Source organism: Lissotriton vulgaris, chromosome 6 (genome assembly GCF_964263255.1).
Source record: "Lissotriton vulgaris chromosome 6, aLisVul1.2, whole genome shotgun sequence".
In the NCBI taxonomy this organism is placed as follows: Eukaryota; Metazoa; Chordata; class Amphibia; order Caudata; family Salamandridae; genus Lissotriton; species Lissotriton vulgaris.
Genome location: NC_141694.1, coordinates 1493847689 through 1493872464, shown reverse-complemented (window position 1 = coordinate 1493872464; position 24776 = coordinate 1493847689). Strand labels below are relative to the sequence as shown.

At 41.9% G+C, this 24776-nt stretch overlaps 1 protein-coding gene across 1 annotated transcript in view; it reads right to left on the bottom strand.

Moving 5' to 3' along the window:
* Window positions 1-24776, bottom strand: part of EML6 (EMAP like 6) — a 748837-nt gene that overhangs the window by 589073 nt on the left and 134988 nt on the right. Inside the window, exon 2 of the mRNA XM_086927650.1 lies at window positions 15648-15807. Within this exon, the coding sequence (XP_086783776.1) occupies window positions 15648-15807 (160 nt within the window). The remainder of the gene's footprint in view (window positions 1-15647; window positions 15808-24776) is intronic.

Sequence of the window (24776 nt, the reverse complement as noted above, 5' to 3'; positions counted from 1 at the left end):
TCTCTCTCTCTCTCTCTCTGTCTCTCTCTGTCTCTCTCTCTCTCTCTCTCTCTCTCTCTCTCTCTCTCTCTCTCTCGCAAATGTTGATAAGACCGTGTCAAGGGCTTCACAGTGTCTTGTTTATCAGGGAAAACTTTCAGTGTCCTAGGTGTTGCACATTGCATTTGCTCAAGGCCCATCAGACTAACTACTCTGTGAGGAGCTCCTTGATGCGCGTGTGTCGAGAGCAACTCCAACTCCTAAACTCTTAAGAGGAATTTTTAGCCTAAAATAAGTATTTCGTTTCGGAAAGCCACATTCAAATAGGGCACGGGTACGGGCAAATATTTTCCATGGGGCCAAAATGTTTGGTCTATGAGGTGATGGAGCGCCGTACCTATGCCAGATTCTCTCTGTTCCAACACTCCAATGTCTGTCTCATTGGTCAGCTGTATTCTAGAACATTCTACCATCAATTTGTGGAATGATTTAATAGTGTACTGCAATTTGCCTCTGGCTTCACTGGTCCTTAAAGGTCCCCCCCCCCCCCCATTTCTCTGGTAGAGGGTCTTTAATAACCAGTATTTCCCTTGCGCCAGTGTTATATTAGAAGAGAGAGTCAAAGGGCCAATAATGCCCACCTGCCCTAGCATTCCAATGTCTGTCTTTCTTTTTTTTCCTTATTTATTTTAGACTTTGTTAAATTTAGATGTTTCTACCCAGCCACACCATTGTTAGAACCCATTGCCTGCGACTCTGGATTATAACTTGGTTAGGGAGCCTCTAACGACAGGGTTAGGCCTAGGCAGAGAGCTAAATGAATGCTATCGACAATTTACAAATAACTTCAAAAAAGGCAGTAGGCATTAAGCAGAGTGCCTACCTAAGTTAAAGCAACTTTGTTCACAGAGATGATATGTATAGGAAGTTGAAAACGTTTTTTCTCTTAGGTCTATCTGGGGAAAACAGATGGAGGAAAATGGAAGAAGTGGACGGTAAACCCTACCACACACATTGTCACATAAGCTAATATTGCCAGGAACTGAATGGAGCAAATGTAGGCTTGTATAGCAGGCACTGGACCCAGCCATAATATAAAAATAATTCTCTCACTCGCGTTGAAGTTTTGTGAGAGAGGCTGTGCATTTATGGACTTTCTAGCTAATTTGGTGATATTGTTCTCGAGCCATCAGTAGATATCCCTGTGGCATGGGCGTCCGCAGGTGGGGCAAGGGGGGTCGCTTGCCCCCCCCCCTGGATCGCCTGTCTGTCCTGTGCTGGCCCAGTGACAATGTGGTAATTACAGCAGGCTGTGCTGTTCTCGTGCGAGAAGCCCCAGGAGTTGAAACGTTCTCTCACTTGGGGCCTCTCGCACTTCTCTCTGAACTCTAAACCCCTTCCGAATCTCATGCAGACTGTGGAGTGGCCCATTGTCATTCTGTCAGCTCCTGATCATCACATAAAGAATGACAATGGGCCCTCTGCCTTTAAGGTACCTTGCAGTGCAGACATCCTACCTGTGTTTTTTTTAATTAAATAGTGTCAGCTGACACCAAAGCAGCAGTGCTGCGATTCACAACTTAGCCCATTAACAAGTAAATGGTCTTTTAAAGACTCCCTGTCTGTATTTTTCCCTCTCTCACTCTTTGTGATCTGTCGGGCCAGGTGTCACAAAGGCAGTGTTATGGGTTGAAAGGCACGAGCCAGGGGTCACAGCCGCGGCCCCTGGTGATCCCAATATGACGTCCATGGTGCTGTGGCAGGATGCAGTGTGCATAAACGCAGACCTGATGGAACAAGAGAACGCTGCAGATGAGTCTTGAAGTGGCCATGTTACGTCCCTGCAGCAAGCGGTGGGGTGAGGGGGGATTCACTGGCATGCTTCACTGCAATGGCAGCATCCACATGGGTTCAGATGTGTGGGCAATGCACGGACCGCACAGCATCCTTACACAGAAGCAGGCCAGAGCCTTCCAAGTCACCTTCCTTTTGTTCTTTAGGGCTGTTTTCACTAATTAAAAAGACCAATTTGTTGATAAGATCTGCTCTTCTTTAACAGAAAACACTTTGATAGGTGAAGGATTATAAAAAATGCATCCAGTGATTTATTAATGTACTAGGATTATATTTTATGAATAGATCCTGAAATAAATAAATGGCTTCTGACGGTGGGAGACAGAGGGCGACAGACAGAGGGAGGGGGGCGACGAAGGGAGGGAGACAGACGGAGACAGATAGAGGGAGAGAGACAGATAGTGGGAGGGAGACAGAGAGAGAAGGAAAGAGAGGGAGACGGAGAGAGAGGGAGACAGGGAGGGAGACAGAGGGAGAGAGACAGAGGGAGGGAGGCAGAGGGAGGGAGACAGACGGAGACAGATAGAGGGAGAGAGACAGATAGTGGGAGGGAGACAGAGAGAGAAGGAAAGAGGGGGAGACGGAGAGAGAGGGATACAGGGAGGGAGACAGAGGGAGAGAGACAGAGGGAGGGAAGCAGAGAGAGGGAGACAGACAGAGGGAGAGAGAGGGAGGGAGACGGAGAGAGGGAGACAGAGAGAGCGGGAGACAGACAGAGTGAGTGAGAGGGAGAGCGAGAGCGAGAGGAAGGGAGGGAGGGAGACAGATAGAGATAGAGACAGACAGAGAGAGATGGAGGCAGAGACAGGGGCAGACAGGCAGAGAGAAACTGAGAGGGAGACAGAGGTAGGGAAACAGGGACAGACAGGGTTAGACAGAGACAAGGACAGGGACAGACAGTGGCAGGGACTAAGACAGACAGAGAGGGAGACGGAGACTGAGGGATAATTAGAGAGGGAGAGAGACAGAGGGTGATAGAGGGAGGGAGAGGGAGGGAGACAGAGGGAGGGAGACAGAGAGAGAGGGACAGAGAGAGAGAGAGAGAGAGAGAGAGAGAGGGAGACAGAGAGAGAGGGAGACAGAGAGAGGAAGACAGAGAGAGGGAGACAGATGGAGGGACACGGAGACAGACAAAGAGGGAGACAGAGAGAAAGGGAGGGAGACAGAGAGAGGGAGGGAGACAGGGAGAGAGACAGAAAGAGGGAGAGAAGAGAGATAGATAGAGGGAGGGAGACAGAGAGAGAGAGTGCGAGGGAGACGGAGAGAAGAGAGATGAATAGAGCGAGGGAGACAGATAGATAGAGGGAGAGAAGAGAGATAGATAGAGGGAGGGAGACAGAGAGGGAGAGAGAGAGAAAGAGAGAGAGAGAGAGAGAGAGAGAGAGAGAGAGAGAGAGATGTGTGTATGCTTGGTCTGGTGGCTCAGTGGATGAAGACGTCCGCTGCAGGGGCATGTGTTCAACCTCATGGTCATAGTTTTTTTGTTGCTCTAGCCCCAACCCCCTCCCCCACTGACCCCGCCCCCGACGGTACAGCCCTCGGCCACAAACCACACTGTAAATCCCCCCCCCCGAGAGAAAGTTTGTGAGTACCAATGCTCTAAACCACGTCAACCTGATATAGAATTTTTTTGTTTTTTCTGGCCATTTTTAGTTTTTTCCTCTGTGTTATGGTAGTTGCCACGTCATCTACTGTTATGAAAACAAAACAAATGCCAGTACTGCTCTTGTTATTTTATCAAAGATACAAGACGCTGAGTGTGCCTTTCTCAGCTCAGTTAACCAATTATTCAGTCCACACCTAAAGTTTATGAGAAGGAATTTTATTTTCTACTTCCAAGAATTCGTATTTTCTTTTTACTTTTTCCCAAAAAGCTTTTTCAAATTTATATCTACACCAAAGAAGGATTAAATAACATATACAACAATTGGGCAAGGAAATTACAATGAATACAATCTCAAGTGAGAATGAAGTGTGGGTGATGCGGGGGTTATTACAAAACACAACAAATATCCACTACTGTTCTCACAAACTTCGCAAGCTCACCATACATACTACAGTCATTCTACATAGAAACACTAAGACAAGTGAGGGAATTTGGTGGGGTTATGTACAAGGGGCAAAGACTCTCATCTACTATGTACAATTCAAATAAGCAGAAAAATCAAAGAAGTTCTATTCTACATGAAAAACAAAATCCAAAAAATATATACTCGATCAGATCAATTTAAATGCACTGTATGCACAACCTAGATGAATCTCAATCAGCCAGATGACCCAAGGTCACCATGGGGAGAAATTAAAGGATTATTCTATCTAGAGGGGTCGACGCGTTTCGAATCCCATTAATTCTTGGGATTCTCCTCAGGACCAGAAACAGACATGGATCTGTAAAACATAAAGCAAAATAGAGAACACTCAGTCAACTGTCTACACACCAGCGAGAAACTCAACAATTCATTCGGCCTTACACACACACTAGTAGTACCTGTCAGGGTTTCTTGAAGAATTCTTTGAAGAGAGCTGTAAAGAGGTGAGCCATGAATGACTGAATCAAAACGGAATGGCTGGAAAAGCGGAAAAAAGGGCGTTGTTCAACTTACTGCAACGTATTTTGTAGTCTCTTTCGAGAGGTTCACGTTTTTTCGAGTCTGATGTCAATCACAAGTTGGAAGCGGAGCCTGTAGTTAAGGGTCCATCTGTCAATAGATCATCGAAAGCGTGTAAATGCGATTGCATATTACCGTCCAAGTTACCGTACTTTGTTTGAAATGGTGAATCATTCCCAGTGGGCTCTTACCATCCGCCGTCTCTGTCTGTGACCTTCGTTTGGCAAATGTATTGGGCGCCGTGTTGAGTGGTCATAACTGAGGCCATTTAAACAGGCGTCATCCAGGTGTCTAAGGATTCTGGGATTTGTAGTCTGTATCTTCTTGCTCTACAAATGGTACAATTCTGACATTTCATTCAATCCTTTTGTGGTGGTGTTGAATTTAAGGATAAGCATTGCCTCCCGTTGTCTAAGTTTGGCTTCTAAGTCACCTCCTCTTTTGTCTGGGTCAATCTTGGACATGACCGTCCATTTGAGGTCTGTTTCAATGTGTCCTTTTTCTAGCCAGTGTTGGACTAGTGGAGCTGTGAGGATTTTCATCTTTATTCTCGATCTATGTTGTGAAATATGTTGTCTTATCTCCTGGTTTGTCTTGCCAATGTATAACTTTCCACAGGGGCACACAATCCCATAGACCACGTTACGAGTTTTGCAATTAGAAAAATTCTCATGCTTCCAGAAAATACCGTCATGTTCAAACAATGATCCTTCAAATGTTAATGGGCAATTAACATATGTCCCAAAGTTGTGATGGCCTTTTACCGGTGGTAAACCTACATACTCTCTCAGCGTGGGGGTTGGTGTTTTTGGTACCATTGCACGTACAAGTTGATTGGCAATGCTTTTGTCTTTTTTAAAGGCAAAAAGTGGTTTGTTTTTAAACTGAGGATCCAATTCTTCTAATAGGTGCCAATTTTGATGGATGATTTTCTTCAACCAATTTGACGATGGGCAGTAGGTTGAAACACACACTACTCTAGGCAGTTTTTCACGTTTACTTCTTCTTAGTAGTTCTTCCCGTGGTGTCCACCATGCTCTTTTCTGTGCTTGTTTCAGCAATTTCGACGGATAGCCTCTTTGTAAAAGCCTCTCTCTTAGGGCATTTGCATGTTCGGTGTATTCATCCTTAAATGTACAATTCCTCATGATGCGGAGGAATTGGCCCACTGGTAAGTTTTGCTTCAAGCTTCGGGGATGGTTGCTTGAGAAGTCAAGGGCCTTGTTCCTGTCTGATTTTTTCCGGTATAGGGTTGTTACCAATTTATCTTCTACACAGTAGACCTCTACGTCTAAAAAGGTAATTCTAGTTTTTGAAAATTGGATACTGAATTGAATATCTTTGGTGCGATTGTTCAGCCAGCCATGAAAATTATTCAATTCTTCTTCACTGCCTGTCCATATTAGGAAGATGTCGTCAATAAATCGTGCCCATCCTCTAATTTGTTCTTTATACGGGTTGTTATTGTATATGAAGTACTCCTCATATTGACTCATAAAAAGTACGGCAAGTTCTGGGGTAAAGGGGCAGCCCATCGCTACTCCCTTAGTTTGAAAGTAAAAATCATCTTTGAACTTAAAATAATTTCTGGTCAGAGCTGTTTTGGCAAGTTCCAAAATAAAGCTTGTTGGGATTTTCATAGGTCTCTCTCTTTTGTCCAGATATATTTCAAGGACCTCTAGGGCTTGGTCCTGTGGAATCTGTGTGTACAATGACACTATGTCCATACTTACGAGTAGGTCTTCATTCTCGGTGAACGGTATGGTGTCCAACTTGGAAATAAAATCCGTAGTGTCTTGTAAATAAGACTTCACATGTGTCATGAATGGTTTTAGGAAGAAATCGATGAATTTCGAAATGGGCTCAAAGAGCGACTCACAACCGGAGATGATCGGTCTTCCTGGCGGTGTCCTTTCATCCTTATGTACTTTAGGAAGCACATAGAATAATGGTATTCGTGGATGTCTATTCTGTAAATACTCATATTCATTCTTTCCTAGGAATCCTTCCGAGAAGCCTTTGTTCAAGATGGAAAATAATTCTTTTTGTAGTTCTTTAGTTGGGTCATGATCTATTTTTCGATAACACTCTTGATCTGATAGTTGGCGAGTGGCCTCTGTGATGTATTCGTTGGTGCCCCACACAACTATCGATCCGCCCTTGTCGGCTTGTTTTATTATGATATTGTTATCATTTTTTAGAGTGAATAGTGCTTCTTTTTCGGCTTTTGAAATATTAGGTTTGATGAAATTCCGTTTCTTTTTCTCTTCAAAAGAGATGGCTGAGAGTACTGTTTTTTCGAACGTAGCTACCTCCTTTGGGATCTTATATGCCGGAGGGCAAAAAGTCGACTTCTTTCTTAGTCCTTTCGTTTCCGCACTTGACGTTGTTTCTTGTCCCGAAAAAAAGGCGGTCAGTCTAATTTTTCTGCAAAATTCTATGAATTCTGTTTTTAGTCTTACAAAGTCCATAGCTCTTGTTGGAACGAAAGTAAGTCCTTTTCCCAAAATGCTCTTTTCAATCTCAGTGAGAGGTCTCTGTGAAAGGTTGTAAATGGGTGATTCCTCTAATTTTTGTAATTGTGACGCCTCGTTGACATTTCCCATGGCTGGTGATACCTTGTCTTTCCTCTGGGTTTGTTGTGGTCTTGTCCTAAAAAAGGCTGTTGTTGTTGGTGTTGTAATTGTGAAGTGTTTTGTTGATAGTTGGACTGAAAATTTTGTTGGTAATTTTGTTGGTAGCCTCCTCTCCGTGGAAAAGTTTGTCGATAATTGCCACTCTCTGGCTCACTGCCTCCGGATGATGATGTGTCCGAGAAAGTTATATATTTATTCCGTGATCTTCCTTGATTATCCGGTAGGAATCTTTTTGCCTCTGGTCTGGAATAGAAATCTGGTTGGAGGTAGGGATATGCTTTTTCGAAGGCAAAATTCTTCTTATCTCTCTCAAAATTGCTCTCCTTTAAGGTGACAGTGTAATCTTTAAACTCTAATATTTCTTTGTCGATTTTTTCCAACAAGGTTTTTGAATCTGTGATCTGTTGATTGTTTTTTATTGCTGATTCCAATATTTCGATCTCTTTCAATTGTTCTTTTGATAGTCTCTGGGCCGTCTCTATTGTTAGGACCATGAGGTCTCGGCTGCATTTAGTCTCTATGAAACTATATCCTTTTTTGTACAACGCGTCCTCCGTAAAGATTACTGGTACATTTTTGACTATTAGGCCTGTTGGAATCGTGCCTGCTCTGAGGTGTTGAAGCAAATAATGCCCATGGAGGTCTGTCCTAATTTGTTTTTTCTTTAGTCGAATCAATTTGTCAGACTCGTTGTTAGTCTGTGCGGTACTACTAAGTGTGGCTGAGCCGAATGTTGGAGGATCCCTTAGAAGTTTTTTAATGTGATCTTCGCTGTATGCGAAGGTTTGTTCTTCACTCATCCTACACGTAAACTACACGTGTCTACGTCACACTAGATCTATTCCCCGCGGGGACTGGTCACACACTCAATTCAAACCACAATCATTCATAATCATGCACACTAAAATGAAAAAATAGCAGAAGTAGAAAGGATAGTATTCAAAAGACAAAAGACGAAGTGGCAAAAACCTGAAAACAATGAATGTGAGCAAACCAACTGGGTACACAGAAAAAGGGTCTACCACGTTGAGTAGACTCACGCAGGGTAGACTCAGGATGGGCACGATTTATTGACGACATCTTCCTAATATGGACAGGCAGTGAAGAAGAATTGAATAATTTTCATGGCTGGCTGAACAATCGCACCAAAGATATTCAATTCAGTATCCAATTTTCAAAAACTAGAATTACCTTTTTAGACGTAGAGGTCTACTGTGTAGAAGATAAATTGGTAACAATCCTATACCGGAAAAAATCAGACAGGAACAAGGCCCTTGACTTCTCAAGCAACCATCCCCGAAGCTTGAAGCAAAACTTACCAGTGGGCCAATTCCTCCGCATCAGGAGGAATTGTACATTTAAGGATGAATACACCGAACATGCAAATGCCCTAAGAGAGAGGCTTTTACAAAGAGGCTATCCGTCGAAATTGCTGAAACAAGCACAGAAAAGAGCATGGTGGACACCACGGGAAGAACTACTAAGAAGAAGTAAACGTGAAAAACTGCCTAGAGTAGTGTGTGTTTCAACCTACTGCCCATCGTCAAATTGGTTGAAGAAAATCATCCATCAAAATTGGCACCTATTAGAAGAATTGGATCCTCAGTTTAAAAACAAACCACTTTTTGCCTTTAAAAAAGACAAAAGCATTGCCAATCAACTTGTACGTGCAATGGTACCAAAAACACCAACCCCCACGCTGAGAGAGTATGTAGGTTTACCACCGGTAAAAGGCCATCACAAATGTGGGACATGTGTTAATTGCCCATTAACATTTGAAGGATCATTGTTTGAACATGACGGTATTTTCTGGAAGCATGAGAATTTTTCTAATTGCAAAACTCGTAACGTGGTCTATGGGATTGTGTGCCCCTGTGGAAAGTTATACATTGGCAAGACAAACCAGGAGATAAGACAACGTATTTCACAACATAGATCGAGAATAAAGATGAAAATCCTCACAGCTCCACTAGTCCAACACTGGCTAGAAAAAGGACACATTGAAACAGACCTCAAATGGACGGTCATTTCCAAGATTGACCCAGACAAAAGAGGAGGTGACTTAGAAGCCAAACTTAGACAACGGGAGGCAATGCTTATCCTTAAATTCAACACCACCACAAAAGGATTGAATGAAATGTCAGAATTGTACCATTTGTAGAGCAAGAAGATACAGACTACAAATCCCAGAATCCTTAGACACCTGGATGACGCCTGTTTAAATGGCCTCAGTTATGACCACTCAACACGGCGCCCAATACATTTGCCAAACGAAGGTCACAGACAGAGACGGCGGATGGTAAGAGCCCACTGGGAATGATTCACCATTTCAAACAAAGTACGGTAACTAGGACGGTAATATGCAATCGCATTTACACGCTTTCGATGATCTATTGACAGATGGACCCTTAACTACAGGCTCCGCTTCCAACTTGTGATTGACATCAGACTCGAAAAAACGTGAACCTCTCGAAAGAGACTACAAAATACGTTGCAGTAAGTTGAACAACGCCCTTTTTTCCGCTTTTCCAGCCATTCCGTTTTGATTCAGTCATTCATGGCTCACCTCTTCCTCTTTACAGCTCTCTTCAAAGAATTCTTCAAGAAACCCTGACAGGTACTACTAGTGTGTGTGTAAGGCCGAATGATTTGTTGAGTTTCTCGCTGGTGTGTAGACAGTTGACTGAGTGTTCTCTATTTTGCTTTATGTTTTACAGATCCATGTCTGTTTCTGGTCCTGAGGAGAATCCCAAGAATTAATGGGATTCGAAACGCGTCGACCCCTCTAGATAGAATAATCCTTTAATTTCTCCCCATGGTGACCTTGGGTCATCTGGCTGATTGAGATTCATCTAGGTTGTGCATACAGTGCATTTAAATTGATCTGATCGAGTATATATTTTTTGGATTTTGTTTTTCATGTAGAATAGAACTTCTTTGATTTTTCTGCTTATTCGAATTGTACATAGTAGATGAGAGTCTTTGCCCCTTGTACATAACCCCACCAAATTCCCTCACTTGTCTTAGTGTTTCTATGTAGAATGACTGTAGTATGTATGGTGAGCTTGCGAAGTTTGTGAGAACAGTAGTGGATATTTGTTGTGTTTTGTAATAACCCCCGCATCACCCACACTTCATTCTCACTTGAGATTGTATTCATTGTAATTTCCTAGCCCAATTGTTGTATATGTTATTTAATCCTTCTTTGGTGTATATATAAATTTGAAAAAGCTTTTTTGGAAAAAGTAAAAAGAAAATACGAATTCTTGGAAGTAGAAAATAAAATTCCTTCTCATAAACTTTAGGTGTGGACTGAATAATTGGTCAACGGAGCTGAGAAAGGCACACTCAGCGTCTTGTATCTTTGATAAAATAACAAGAGCAGTACTGGCATTTGTTTTGTTTTCATACTAGTTTAGGCGTAGCCTTACTGCGCTCAAGCCGAACCCTCTTTTGTTTCAAGGTCGAGATAGCGGACACTAGTTCGCGAGGTATCGCTCTCTACACGCTTCAGCTGCGTGAGTCTACTCAACGTGGTAGACCCTTTTTCTGTGTACCCAGTTGGTTTGCTCACATTCATTGTTTTCAGGTTTTTGCCACTTCGTCTTTTGTCTTTTGAATACTATCCTTTCTACTTCTGCTATTTTTTCATTTTAGTGTGCATGATTATGAATGATTGTGGTTTGAATTGAGTGTGTGACCAGTCCCCGCGGGGAATAGATCTAGTGTGACGTAGACACGTTTAGTTTACGTGTAGGATGAGTGAAGAACAAACCTTCGCATACAGCGAAGATCACATTAAAAAACTTCTAAGGGATCCTCCAACATTCGGCTCAGCCACACTTAGTAGTACCGCACAGACTAACAACGAGTCTGACAAATTGATTCGACTAAAGAAAAAACAAATTAGGACAGACCTCCATGGGCTTTATTTGCTTCAACACCTCAGAGCAGGCACGATTCCAACAGGCCTAATAGTCAAAAATGTACCAGTAATCTTTACGGAGGACGCGTTGTACAAAAAAGGATATAGTTTCATAGAGACTAAATGCAGCCGAGACCTCATGGTCCTAACAATAGAGACGGCCCAGAGACTATCAAAAGAACAATTGAAAGAGATCGAAATATTGGAATCAGCAATAAAAAACAATCAACAGATCACAGATTCAAAAACCTTGTTGGAAAAAATCGACAAAGAAATATTAGAGTTTAAAGATTACACTGTCACCTTAAAGGAGAGCAATTTTGAGAGAGATAAGAAGAATTTTGCCTTCGAAAAAGCATATCCCTACCTCCAACCAGATTTCTATTCCAGACCAGAGGCAAAAAGATTCCTACCGGATAATCAAGGAAGATCACGGAATAAATATATAACTTTCTCGGACACATCATCATCCGGAGGCACTGAGCCAGAGAGTGGCAATTATCGACAAACTTTTCCACGGAGAGGAGGCTACCAACAAAATTTTCAGTCCAACTATCAACAAAACACTTCACAATTACAACACCAACAACAACAGCCGTTTTTAGGACAAGACCACAACAAACCCAGAGGAAAGACAAGGTATCACCAGCCATGGGAAATGTCAACGAGGAGTCACAATTACAAAAATTAGAGGAATCACCCATTTACAACCTTTCACAGAGACCTCTCACTGAGATTGAAAAGAGCATTTTGGGAAAAGGACTTACTTTCGTTCCAACAAGAGCTATGGACTTTGTAAGACTAAAAACAGAATTCATAGAATTTTGCAGAAAAATTAGACTGACCGCCTTTTTTTCGGGACAAGAAACAACGTCAAGTGCGGAAACGACAGGACTAAGAAAGAAGTCGACTTTTTGCCCTCCGGCATATAAGATCCCAAAGGAGGTAGTTACGTTCAAAAAAACAGTACTCTCAGCCATCTCTTTTGAAGAGAAAAAGAAACGGAATTTCATCAAACCTAATATTTCAAAAGCCGAAAAAGAAACACTATTCACTCTGAAAAATGATAACAATATCATAATAAAACAAGCCGACAAGGGCGGATCGATAGTTGTGTGGGGCACCAACAAATACATCACAGAGGCCACTCGCCGACTATCAGATCAAGAGTGTTATCGAAAAATAGATCATGACCCAACTAAAGAACTACAAAAAGAATTATTTTCCATCTTGAACAAAGGCTTCTCGGAAGGATTCCTAGGAAAGAATGAATATGAGTATTTACAGAATAGACATCCACGAATACCATTATTCTATGTGCTTCATAAAGTACATAAGGATGAAAGGACACCGCCAGGAAGACCGATCATCTCCGGTTGTGAGTCGCTCTTTGAGCCCATTTCGAAATTCATCGATTTCTTCCTAAAACCATTCATGACACATGTGAAGTCTTATTTACAAGACACTACGGATTTTATTTCCAAGTTGGACACCATACCGTTCACCGAGAATGAAGACCTACTCGTAAGTATGGACATAGTGTCATTGTACACACAGATTCCACAGGACCAAGCCCTAGAGGTCCTTGAAATATATCTGGACAAAAGAGAGAGACCTATGAAAATCCCAACAAGCTTTATTTTGGAACTTGCCAAAACAGCTCTGACCAGAAATTATTTTAAGTTCAAAGATGATTTTTACTTTCAAACTAAGGGAGTAGCGATGGGCTGCCCCTTTGCCCCAGAACTTGCCGTACTTTTTATGAGTCAATATGAGGAGTGCTTCATATACAATAACAACCCGTATAAAGAACAAATTAGAGGATGGGCACGATTTATTGACGACATCTTCCTAATATGGACAGGCAGTGAAGAAGAATTGAATAATTTTCATGGCTGGCTGAACAATCGCACCAAAGATATTCAATTCAGTATCCAATTTTCAAAAACTAGAATTACCTTTTTAGACGTAGAGGTCTACTGTGTAGAAGATAAATTGGTAACAACCCTATACCGGAAAAAATCAGACAGGAACAAGGCCCTTGACTTCTCAAGCAACCATCCCCGAAGCTTGAAGCAAAACTTACCAGTGGGCCAATTCCTCCGCATCAGGAGGAATTGTACATTTAAGGATGAATACACCGAACATGCAAATGCCCTAAGAGAGAGGCTTTTACAAAGAGGCTATCCGTCGAAATTGCTGAAACAAGCACAGAAAAGAGCATGGTGGACACCACGGGAAGAACTACTAAGAAGAAGTAAACGTGAAAAACTGCCTAGAGTAGTGTGTGTTTCAACCTACTGCCCATCGTCAAATTGGTTGAAGAAAATCATCCATCAAAATTGGCACCTATTAGAAGAATTGGATCCTCAGTTTAAAAACAAACCACTTTTTGCCTTTAAAAAAGACAAAAGCATTGCCAATCAACTTGTACGTGCAATGGTACCAAAAACACCAACCCCCACGCTGAGAGAGTATGTAGGTTTACCACCGGTAAAAGGCCATCACAAATGTGGGACATGTGTTAATTGCCCATTAACATTTGAAGGATCATTGTTTGAACATGACGGTATTTTCTGGAAGCATGAGAATTTTTCTAATTGCAAAACTCGTAATGTGGTCTATGGGATTGTGTGCCCCTGTGGAAAGTTATACATTGGCAAGACAAACCAGGAGATAAGACAACGTATTTCACAACATAGATCGAGAATAAAGATGAAAATCCTCACAGCTCCACTAGTCCAACACTGGCTAGAAAAAGGACACATTGAAACAGACCTCAAATGGACGGTCATTTCCAAGATTGACCCAGACAAAAGAGGAGGTGACTTAGAAGCCAAACTTAGACAACGGGAGGCAATGCTTATCCTTAAATTCAACACCACCACAAAAGGATTGAATGAAATGTCAGAATTGTACCATTTGTAGAGCAAGAAGATACAGACTACAAATCCCAGAATCCTTAGACACCTGGATGACGCCTGTTTAAATGGCCTCAGTTATGACCACTCAACACGGCGCCCAATACATTTGCCAAACGAAGGTCACAGACAGAGACGGCGGATGGTAAGAGCCCACTGGGAATGATTCACCATTTCAAACAAAGTACGGTAACTAGGACGGTAATATGCAATCGCATTTACACGCTTTTGATGATCTACTGACAGATGGACCCTTAACTACAGGCTCCGCTTCCAACTTGTGATTGACATCAGACTCGAAAAAACGTGAACCTCTCGAAAGAGACTACAAAATACGTTGCAGTAAGTTGAACAACGCCCTTTTTTCCGCTTTTCCAGCCATTCCGTTTTGATTCAGTCATTTATGGCTCACCTCTTCCTCTTTACAGCTCTCTTCAAAGAATTCTTCAAGAAACCCTGACAGGTACTACTAGTGTGTGTGTAAGGCCGAATGATTTGTTGAGTTTCTCGCTGGTGTGTAGACAGTTGACTGAGTGTTCTCTATTTTGCTTTATGTTTTACAGATCCATGTCTGTTTCTGGTCCTGAGGAGAATCCCAAGAATTAATGGGATTCGAAACGCGTCGACCCCTCTAGATAGAATAATCCTTTAATTTCTCCCCATGGTGACCTTGGGTCATCTGGCTGATTGAGATTCATCTAGGTTGTGCATACAGTGCATTTAAATTGATCTGATCGAGTATATATTTTTTGGATTTTGTTTTTCATGTAGAATAGAACTTCTTTGATTTTTCTGCTTATTCGAATTGTACATAGTAGATGAGAGTCTTTGCCCCTTGTACATAACCCCACCAAATTCCCTCACTTGTCTTAGTGTTTCTATGTAGAATGACTGTAGTATGTATGGTGAGCTTGCGAAGTTTGTGAGAACAGTAGTGGATATTTGTTGTGTTTTGTAATAACCCCCGCATCACCCACACTTCATTCTCACTTGAGATTGTATTCATTGTAATTTCCTTGCCCAATTGTTGTATATGTTATTTAATCCTTCTTTGGTGTATATATAAATTTGAAAAAGCTTTTTTGGAAAAAGTAAAAAGAAAATACGAATTCTTGGAAGTAGAAAATAAAATTCCTTCTCATAAACTTTAGGTGTGGACTGAATAATTGGTCAACGGAGCTGAGAAAGGCACACTCAGCGTCTTGTATCTTTGATAAAATAACAAGAGCAGTACTGGCATTTGTTTTGTTTTCATACTAGTTTAGGCGTAGCCTTACTGCGCTCAAGCCGAACCCTCTTTTGTTTCAACGTCATCTACTGTGGCACCTCACAAGATTTTTCTGTTCCCCCTATGGGTTTCTTTGTTTATTTAAGCTCTTTGTCTTATTAGAATTTTTATTAAATGTATTTAATACTTGTGTTCAATCATGTCGGAGGATGGTGATGAAGTTAAAATTCCCCCCCCCCCACCCCCCCCCCCCTTGGAAACATTTCTGCGGATGCCCATGCCCTGTGGTTCTTTCAGGTATGTAGGCTCCACAGAGTGTACACCCTTGTTTGTTGTAGGATTCCCTTCTGTATGGCATCTAGGTCTCCACCGCTCTCTTGAGTTTTACCGGTGGCGTTAGGCAGTTGTTTGACTGTTACCGGATGGTGCTGTGATGCGGTGATGTTTGATTTGCATGAAAGCATTTGAAATGACATAAACAGTTCTAACATCTACCTGTCCATCCAAGTCGAAAGCCAAGCAGGCCACTCCATGCGTGTGCACATCCTTCAGAAAAGAGACCGTCTGCACAGTATAGGAATCCCAAATGCAGATGTACGGCTCCTTCCCGACCTGCCCCGTCGCCACGAGGGCTTTATCCGGGTGCAAAGCGAGGCTGCAAAACAAAGAAAGCATGGATTCAATATGTGAGCCATCAAAGTAGTTTCACAGAGTTTTATCACCTGAAGAACAGCAATACAAATAATAACAGTTTGAACAGACGTGTTTACAGGGCCCTTCCTGTGTTCACTCATTAAGGGCACCCATGATTAACAATACATCCGACTGTGCTCTTATGTTTTTAAGAACTCAGGCAAAAAGGTACTTTTAAGGGATATACATACATTTGAGCAAAGGGAAGTAATTCAAAGGCAACTTGAAAAAAATGTAGAAAACGTGGTTTCTTGAATATATCGGCAGAAGGAAAAGGGCAGGTAGTGAATCATGATGGGCTTAGGATTGCAGAAGGAAACCTATTAAAGCGGATGAATAAACTAACACTGTTGCACAGTTCAGGAAAGAAGCAGTGGTGTTAAGCATGACTTGGATACAGAAAAACAAATGAGACACCGATACTAAAACATTTACTGACCAGAAAACAGCGAGGCAGGCAGGACACACTGGCCCCGATTCACAGAACTAATCTGAGACAAAATCTTAAACTTACTATATTTGGTATTCACAGAAGGCACTTACTACTTTTGGTTAAACTTACTACTTTTGGTATTCACAGAAGGCATTTACTAGTGGTAAACTAACTTTACTACTACTAAATGCCTTCTGTGAATACCAAAAGTAGTGAGTTTAACTAAAATTAGTGAGTTTAACCAAAAGTAGTAAGTTTAACCAAAAGTAGTAAGTGCCTTCTGTGAATACCAAAAGTAACAAGTTTAGGATTTTGTCTCAGATTAGTTCTGTGAATCAGAGAGGAGTAGAATCACACAAAGGTTTGCATATTCATTACTCCTCCCCACTTAAGGGCGCAAATACCACAATTTACTGTGAAAATGTAGGTTGTGGACAAAACGTGAATTTTCACTCTTTATTGATTTACTTACACTTAACATTACACCAGTTGGCGCAATTTTAAAGGCAAGTAAATCTCACAGCTGCAGGCTGTGGGCATTCCAGGATAGGGACACCTGCTGAAAGGAGTGTACGCCCACAAACGCACAACTGCAGGTAGTTTTCAGTTAGTTTCCAACCTAAAAACAAGTCTAGCGAAGGAGTAAATCTGATTTCAGATTGAGAAAGGAGAAAGGAGAAGAACACCCTAAGTACTGGTGGTGCTGTGGAGGAAGTTGTTTTTCCATAGGAAAAATAAATGTCCTGATGGAGAAACAATAATAACAGTTATTCAGTCCAAACGCACTGATGAGTTGCAATTAACACACGTAAAAATACAAACAAACACACAGAGAAATGAACAGTTGTTACATTTCAGTACTCCTGGGAAGCCCTGACAGTCACAGCGGTGTAGAAGAATTGTTTAAATTTGACGGGGTTGAGCATTCTCAAATAGTAGTTGTAAGGGTACGGTAGTCCAACAAAGAGGGCGATTACGAGTTTGGCAGTGCAGGAGTGGACTGCCATGCCGGTAGCCTGCTCTTGCACCCCCAAATCCGTGTGGGCACCGCCCACCAAATTACGAGTTTCCTCGTGTCTGGTGGTCTTTTTTTTGGTGGTTCCACGGCAGTGCCTCCGAAAATGGGCACTGCAATGGGAATGCCAAAAACAATTCCTTCAATGGCATGGACTTAAAGTCCATGCAAAGCTGGAACTGGGGTTCATGAACACAGGGGGGCACAAGTTGTGCCCCCCTGCATGCATCCCCATGCACCTGGAAAAACCTCCATTACACCGCTGGCAGTCCAGAAACTCGTAATATGCATGGCGGTGCTGCAGCAGCACCTCCAGCAAACTACTGAGCCCCTCACCACAGCGCCACTGCCAGGGAAAGGCAGTTTCGGCGGTGCAATGGTGGATCGACGGCCCAGCTTGTAATGGGGCTGTCGGACCGCTGGTGTGGCAGCGGCTGGGCTGGGACCATTGCGCCCCTGCGACTCTGACGGTACTCGTACCGCCAGATGCATAATTAGGCCAAAAATCTGCACTGCACTTAGAAAAGGTAGGTATTGACCCATAATTGCAGGCCCGAGAATGGGGTCTTTGGCATGAGGAATGTCATGGAATCTGTTACAACTGAAAGGAACGTAGGGTAGTTTGCAAAAATTAGGCTAAGTACATCAGCATCAATTCTCTAAGGGGAAGTCTGATTAAGTTGCTTGCCTCTGAGACCTTACATCAGAAGTTGGGTGATTCCTGCCATCTGCAAAAAGCTCAGAAAAGTCTGTCAAAACTCTTAATAGCAGACTGTTAAATAAACGAACCAACCGGGTTGCAGAACTTAGAGTCAATAGGGGAGTGAAGAACTGGTAAGTGATTGGTGGAAAGCAGCGCACAGCCTCTAGTGGAAGCTTCACTAATGTGGTATTTCAGAGGTCAGCAGCTACTTCAGGGCTACTATCCACCATGAAGTGGAAACATGAGGAGACCTAAGAAAGCAAAAAGAGTGATGAATACTAGAGGTAGGGACGCATCTGGATCTAGAGGATTTGTTTAAATTAATTCCAATGTCAATTGATTCTGTTTTCCATGTTTAGGTCCTTCCATACGCTCAAACGACCTGTAGTCCTTTTCCCTCCAAAACAGGAATGTTAACTGTGAAAGCCTGTCTCCATAAGAACAATGGTCTTTGCTCTCTTCACACAGCACTCTTAATACTGTCGGTGCAATGCACAGATGTTGCAATGCAGCTACATAGAATCCATGCTTGGCACCCTACCGACCTCACTCAACCTCTGAACACAGAACTACACTGGTTACTACTAGCTGCAACATTGTAAAGAAAAAGGGCATTGAGTATGTTGTTGCCCCATGCCACTGTAGTGGTTTTACTGTTGCAGCATTCTTTTTGCAAGCTTACAGTTAGGCCATTTCTCATATTTCCAAGTTGTAATTGTCTGTGTCTTATCAATTAGTGTCATTTCGAATACAAATACACCACATAACAGCTTGGCATCCTCCACCAGTTCTCCTTACTTTTTTATGTGTCCTCGAGCAACCTCACTTACTCCTCATTCATTCACAAGCAACCTTTCACGGCCTCATCTCTAATTCACCCAACTTGTCAGTCAGGTTTTAGTTACAACAAAACTTGGCAGCACGGCACTATTTGACAAAAGCCCTAGCACTAGCGCTCCTTGCTAGAACCAGTGAATAAGAAATGAGCAGCTCTTGTTGCTTAATTATTATTCACCCCCCTTTTAATTTTTATTATTATTGTGGGTGTCCAGGCCCACCCGGGACCCCCACTGTATTTTTATTTACTGGGGGCTAGGGGAGAGGTTCTCAGGGCTCCCACGGCTCCACCGGCCCCTGTCAGCACCCATCTTGGGTTCTGGCAGAAGCTGGACATTTATTTTTTTAAGATTGGGAGGGGGATGGTCCGCCCCCACCCTAAGCTTCAAAAGGCCCCGGGACCCTATCCCCTGGACTGACATTCATTAAAAGGAGAGGGGGCATATGGCACCCCTCCCTGAGCCAATACTGGCCACGGGGATCCATTCCCTTGGGGCCTAAGGTGGGTGGCCTGGTCCTAACTAGGTTACCCACACAACATACTAAATTTCTTTCATGGCTCAGGGATGGGCCAAACACCCCACCCTTTAATTTAAAGATCGGCCCTAGAGGGTGGGGTCCCGTGGGGAGGTCCAAGGCTTAGGAGGGGGGCATACACCCTCTACCCCTTTCACGTAAATGCCACCCTTGAGTATGGGATCCCCAGGGCCTAAGAAAGGCCTGTGGAAGTGGGGGGCACATGACCCCCTTCCCATAGCCATCAATGCGCCTACTGTTCCCCCCGGGGCCTGGCTCACTCTGCGGAACTGTGGTGCCAATTACAAAATAATTTTTTTTTGCCCATATATATATATATATTATGCCGATGGCGAGGGAAGAATAAAGCCACAATTTTGAAAATCTAACCTTGGTGTTTTGGAGATCTGTTCCGTGGTGATGTGAGGAGACGCATTGCAGGACTTTTGTTTATATATATATGTGGGGTCGGTGATTGCAGACTGGCGCAGTGAGAAGGACAGTGCGGATATATATATATATATATATATATATCTTTTTATTACACTTTGCTATAGCACAGGGGACTCCGCTCCAATTACGTAAAATGGCTGCCAGCACATCTTTGTTGATGTGGAAGCAGCCAATCAGATCTCATCTTGAGATGGGTTGGCTCCACGGTAGCAGACAATCAGACCTCATCTTGAAATCGGAGCTCCACAGATCCTCCGTTGTGTGAAATATCTATATTTTTTAACCCTACTATCATGAAAACTACTAAACAGATTTACACCAAATCACAAAAAGCATTCTTTCTGGACCAACAGCTAGTTTTCTGCCAAATTTGATGTAATTCCGCTCAGCTGTTTTGGCTGTAGCGCAGTCTAATTTTCCAATGGAAAAAGTGAATGGGGAAAATTAGTTTTGGACCCCTCATCCCATTTTCTTGGTCCCCGCTTGACAGATCACCCTGAAACTTTCCAAGAAGGAGCTGAATGTACTAACAAATTGTTTGTAAAGTTTTGTGAAGATTCTACATCGCCAAAATTATAAGCAAACCAAAAAATGCTTTTCATATGGAAACGTGGTCCTGCCTTTAACTACACAGTGGCAACCACCACTGGGTAATAGAAATAGAAATGTAGTGGACGGTGTTATGTTAAAACACATCAGCCTTATTGGCATTGCATGTTGTAAATAAAGTGTATTCAATGAATTAAGAAACTTTCAGCCTTATTTTGTGGAGTCCGTGTTTGACTTCCGGATTTGGTACTGTTGAATGATTGTTGGAGAGAGGACTGATGATATTTTGGAAACATACATATGTGTGTATAATAAAAATATTATTTATAAGGTCCATGTTTTCCGTTTTTACGGATTTTTACAAATAAATGCAGACAGAAAACAATGTGTTATCTGTATGCATTTATTTTTAAAAGTGGACAAATACAGAAAATAGTGCTTCTTTTAATTGACTCTCTGTGCTGTCTTTCATGAATTATAACCCAACAACTGAGCAGATGGACAGCATGGGAATTTAAAAAACAGGATGACATTTCTTTAAATAACGGCATGTGTCAATTTACATTTGTGGTATACTACTAGCATTTACCAGTGGAAGTATTGTTATGTAATATTTGGCAGCTTAAATAGCTAAAACACGACAGAAATCAAAGTATGAGTGCGCGTCTATCAGTTGAATAAATATGGAAATGTACAGTTTTACAGCTTCATTTATACGCAATCCACAAAATAAATATGGATAAATACAGATAAAATGGCCAAAAATAAATATGGATAAATACAGACGGAAATGTTAAAAATCATAAATACCATAAAACTGGGAGCCCTAATATATATATTGCACAAATGCATTGAAAACAAACAACCATGAAAATATACAACTGCGCATGTTTGGACACAATTATGTTTTATTTCAAATCCTTGCTGCAGTTGTTAGAATGTAGAATTTCATCCTCAATGCATTGTGGAGAATGTATGCCGGAACATCATTAAGAGGTATATATATCATCATTTAGATATATATACCTATATAATTTTTTCCCAACCTTCATTACAAGAGAGGGAAAAAAAATATATAGGAATATATATCTATTTATAAAAAAAATGTGATAATCAATTTTTATTGAGTTTTCAATGTAACCAAACAAACAGCACCATTCAGAATTACATCGCATGAGATTAGTCCAGGGTAAGCACATTCCACATCGGTACGAAAAGTGACGTACATGCAAATCAAAGGTCAACATATCCAGAGGCCATCCCACCTTAAATCTCTATCACTCCCACCCACTATCCCCACATTCGGCGAACTTTCTCGGGAGCCCATTCCCCAGACCCACTTTTATATTTATGGGGGAGGGAAGCACGCAGCCCCTCTCCCTGGGCCAATTTCGACGCCAGGGAGCCCATCCCTCTGGGGCCAGCACCTTTTTAAATTTGAAGGGGGGCACACAGACGCCCTCCCTAGGACAATTTTAGCACCGGGGAACCCATCCCTGGGGTCTGGCCATATTCTAAAATGGGAGGTGGGCTGCTTGGCCCCTTCCCTGGTCCAATTTCTGCCCTGGAGACTGTCCAACAAAGCAATGGAAACAGACTGAAGTCTGCTCCTAGGTGGAGAGAGCATTTTTAAGCTCCCGCCAGCAAGGAGAAAACTTTGTTGCTCTCACTTGGCTAGAGTTTTGAAATTGCTCCGGCCAAGCGATAGCAAACACAGGTTTCCCTGCCCGCACATCCCCACTCCTCATTCTTAATATAGGCAGGAACCTGAGAAATGGGACCCCCGGGGTCAAGATCGGCCTAGGGAAGGGGGGCCATGTGTGTCGCACTCCCCTGTATTAATCTAAAGAAGTCTCCTAGGACCTGGCCCTCCTGGGCAGCAAGAAAAAACACACATGTGAGACCACACTTTTTAAAATTTTTTAATTTTGAAGCGGATCCTCTGCAAATTCGCTGCAAAATAAAAATAAACATTTTTGGCCCCAGACAGCGTGTCTGTGAGACCCCACCATCAAGCTTAAGGGGTCAGGATATTCCTATCCTGGCACCTCGTGCTTTTTGTATTTTTCTTGGGATTTGAGCCGAGCCCTGAGTCCAAAGATAGCTGCCACCACTTCCTGGTTGAAGTGGTGGGAGCCAATCAGATCTCAGCAGCTCTGTGTCCCTAGATAAACATAAATCTTTTTTCTTTAAGAACTCTAAAACTACGGAGCAGATTTACACCAAATCACAAAAAGAGATATTTGGGGACCAAGTTCTAGCTTTACGCCAAATTTGGTGTATTTTCGTTCAGCGATTCAAGGCAATAGTTGTGTGTAAAAACTGTATGGGGACCACTCATTTTGGGCCCCCCCTTCTTCTCGGCCCCCGCTTGACGAATCACCCTAAAACTTTCCAGACAGCAGCAGAAGTGAGTGGCAAACTAGTTTTGAAAATGTCATGAAGATTTGTTAAATATTGTCAAAGTTAGGAGCAAAAAAAGATTTTCATATGGAAACTAGGTCCAAACCATAAGTACCCCTAATGGTGACCACCAGTAGGAGATATAAACATATATATATATATATATATATATATATATATATATACATATATATATATATATATATATATATATATATATATATATATATATATATATATATATATATATATATATATATATATATATATATATTTAACATGACACTATGCATTTGGCACTTTATTCCCTGGTTATTTATAACCTCTGCGATAATCACTAGTCCAGTGAAGAGTGAGCTGCCAATACATGATGTGGGTGGTGCAATGTAACGGATCAAGGCATAATAGATAGCCCTGTGAATGTTCATAGCTATTACATTGCTACAATAACGATCGTGCATGCTTGCTTATGATTGGATAAAATTATTCACGCTTTCATGGAATGGGGCTTGATGAACTTTTGTCTATCGGCATTGGCTTGAGTGTATATATATATATATATATATATATATATATATATATATATATATATATATATATATATATATATATATATATATATATATATATATATATATATATTATTTTGTTATTTGTTTATTGTGTTTTTTTGCAGGTGCTTAACTCTGTGGCTTTTCTGCACAGATAGCCAATAGTGGTGGAACAATTTTCTGACTTTAAGAGCTGGCCTGGAGCATTGGCTCACATAGGGGTTCAAGAGGGCATGTGTGTGTTTGTGTGAGAAAAGGAGGTGGATGAGATAGTAGCCTAAGACATTTTTTGCTACACTGTTAAAGGTGGATTATGATGCAAGAAAACATAAATATATGTAGTTATGGAATTTAATAAAATATCTACTTCTTCATGGGGTAGGTTGCTTCATGAATCGCTTTGTCCTGTAACAAAATCCACTTGTCTCTTTGTGAAACGTAATGCAGCGACAAATTATGGCAGCAATCTCATTATATAAGAGCTCTGAAATAGTCTCTCTGATTATGCCAGTGCTCCTTCCATAGTAGGGTTATGAACGGTGGCAATCCCATTATGTTGCCACGTTTCCCCAGATCTACATACTAGGGCTGAAGGTAATGGTAAGCAAATGTTCCAGGGTTGGAATGCCCTTTTAAGTCTGTGCAAGCTTACTAACTTGTAAGGTTTTTTTTTTTGTATCCTCATTAGCCTTTTCGCCCCCCTTTTTTCCATAAACGGTACCACCCCTGGGCTTTTTTATCTCATATGCCAGCTCTCAAGACTAAAGCATGTGCAATGCTACTTCGAGTGGAAGAACTCTTACATAGCAAGTATGTATATACCGCCAGAAACTTTTAGAGACCTCCTCCCAGAGCACCGCTACCTTATCTGATTATTTCCTGCGTGATAGGAAAATACCGGCGAGATAGGCCAAGGCCTTAATCATTGGATTATTATTCTTTGAATAACATATTCCCATCCTGCTTTACCTCCCTCACCCAAAACGTGACAGAAAAGGTAACCAAAATCTACGCATTTTCTTTGTCTGATCCAAGGTATCCAAGTAGGCAGTGTGTCTCATGACTCGTAACCAATCCACGACTGTAAGAGATGTTGAAGAAACCCATAGTTTACAGAGCTCCCTCCGGGCCAACAGAATACCATAAAAAACAAGTTTAGCTTTATCGCTGGTGCCCTTACTTTGCAAATCATATCTTCCAGTAATAATTAATTCAGGGCTTACCTCAATCTTTTGGTCTAAAACTTGTGATAGGTAATTACTTACGGCCTTCCAAAACTCACTGATGTTCGGACAAACCACAAACATGTGCAGGTCGTCCTCGTAGGGGCTTCTGCATTTGGGGCACTCCACCACACAGCCGGGTTTAAATTTCGAAAGTCTGCGTGGCGACCAGTATGCCCTGTGAGTTGTAAACAAATGGTTGCGCCTTAAGTTTGCAGATTTGACTATTTTATATAACATGTCCATAG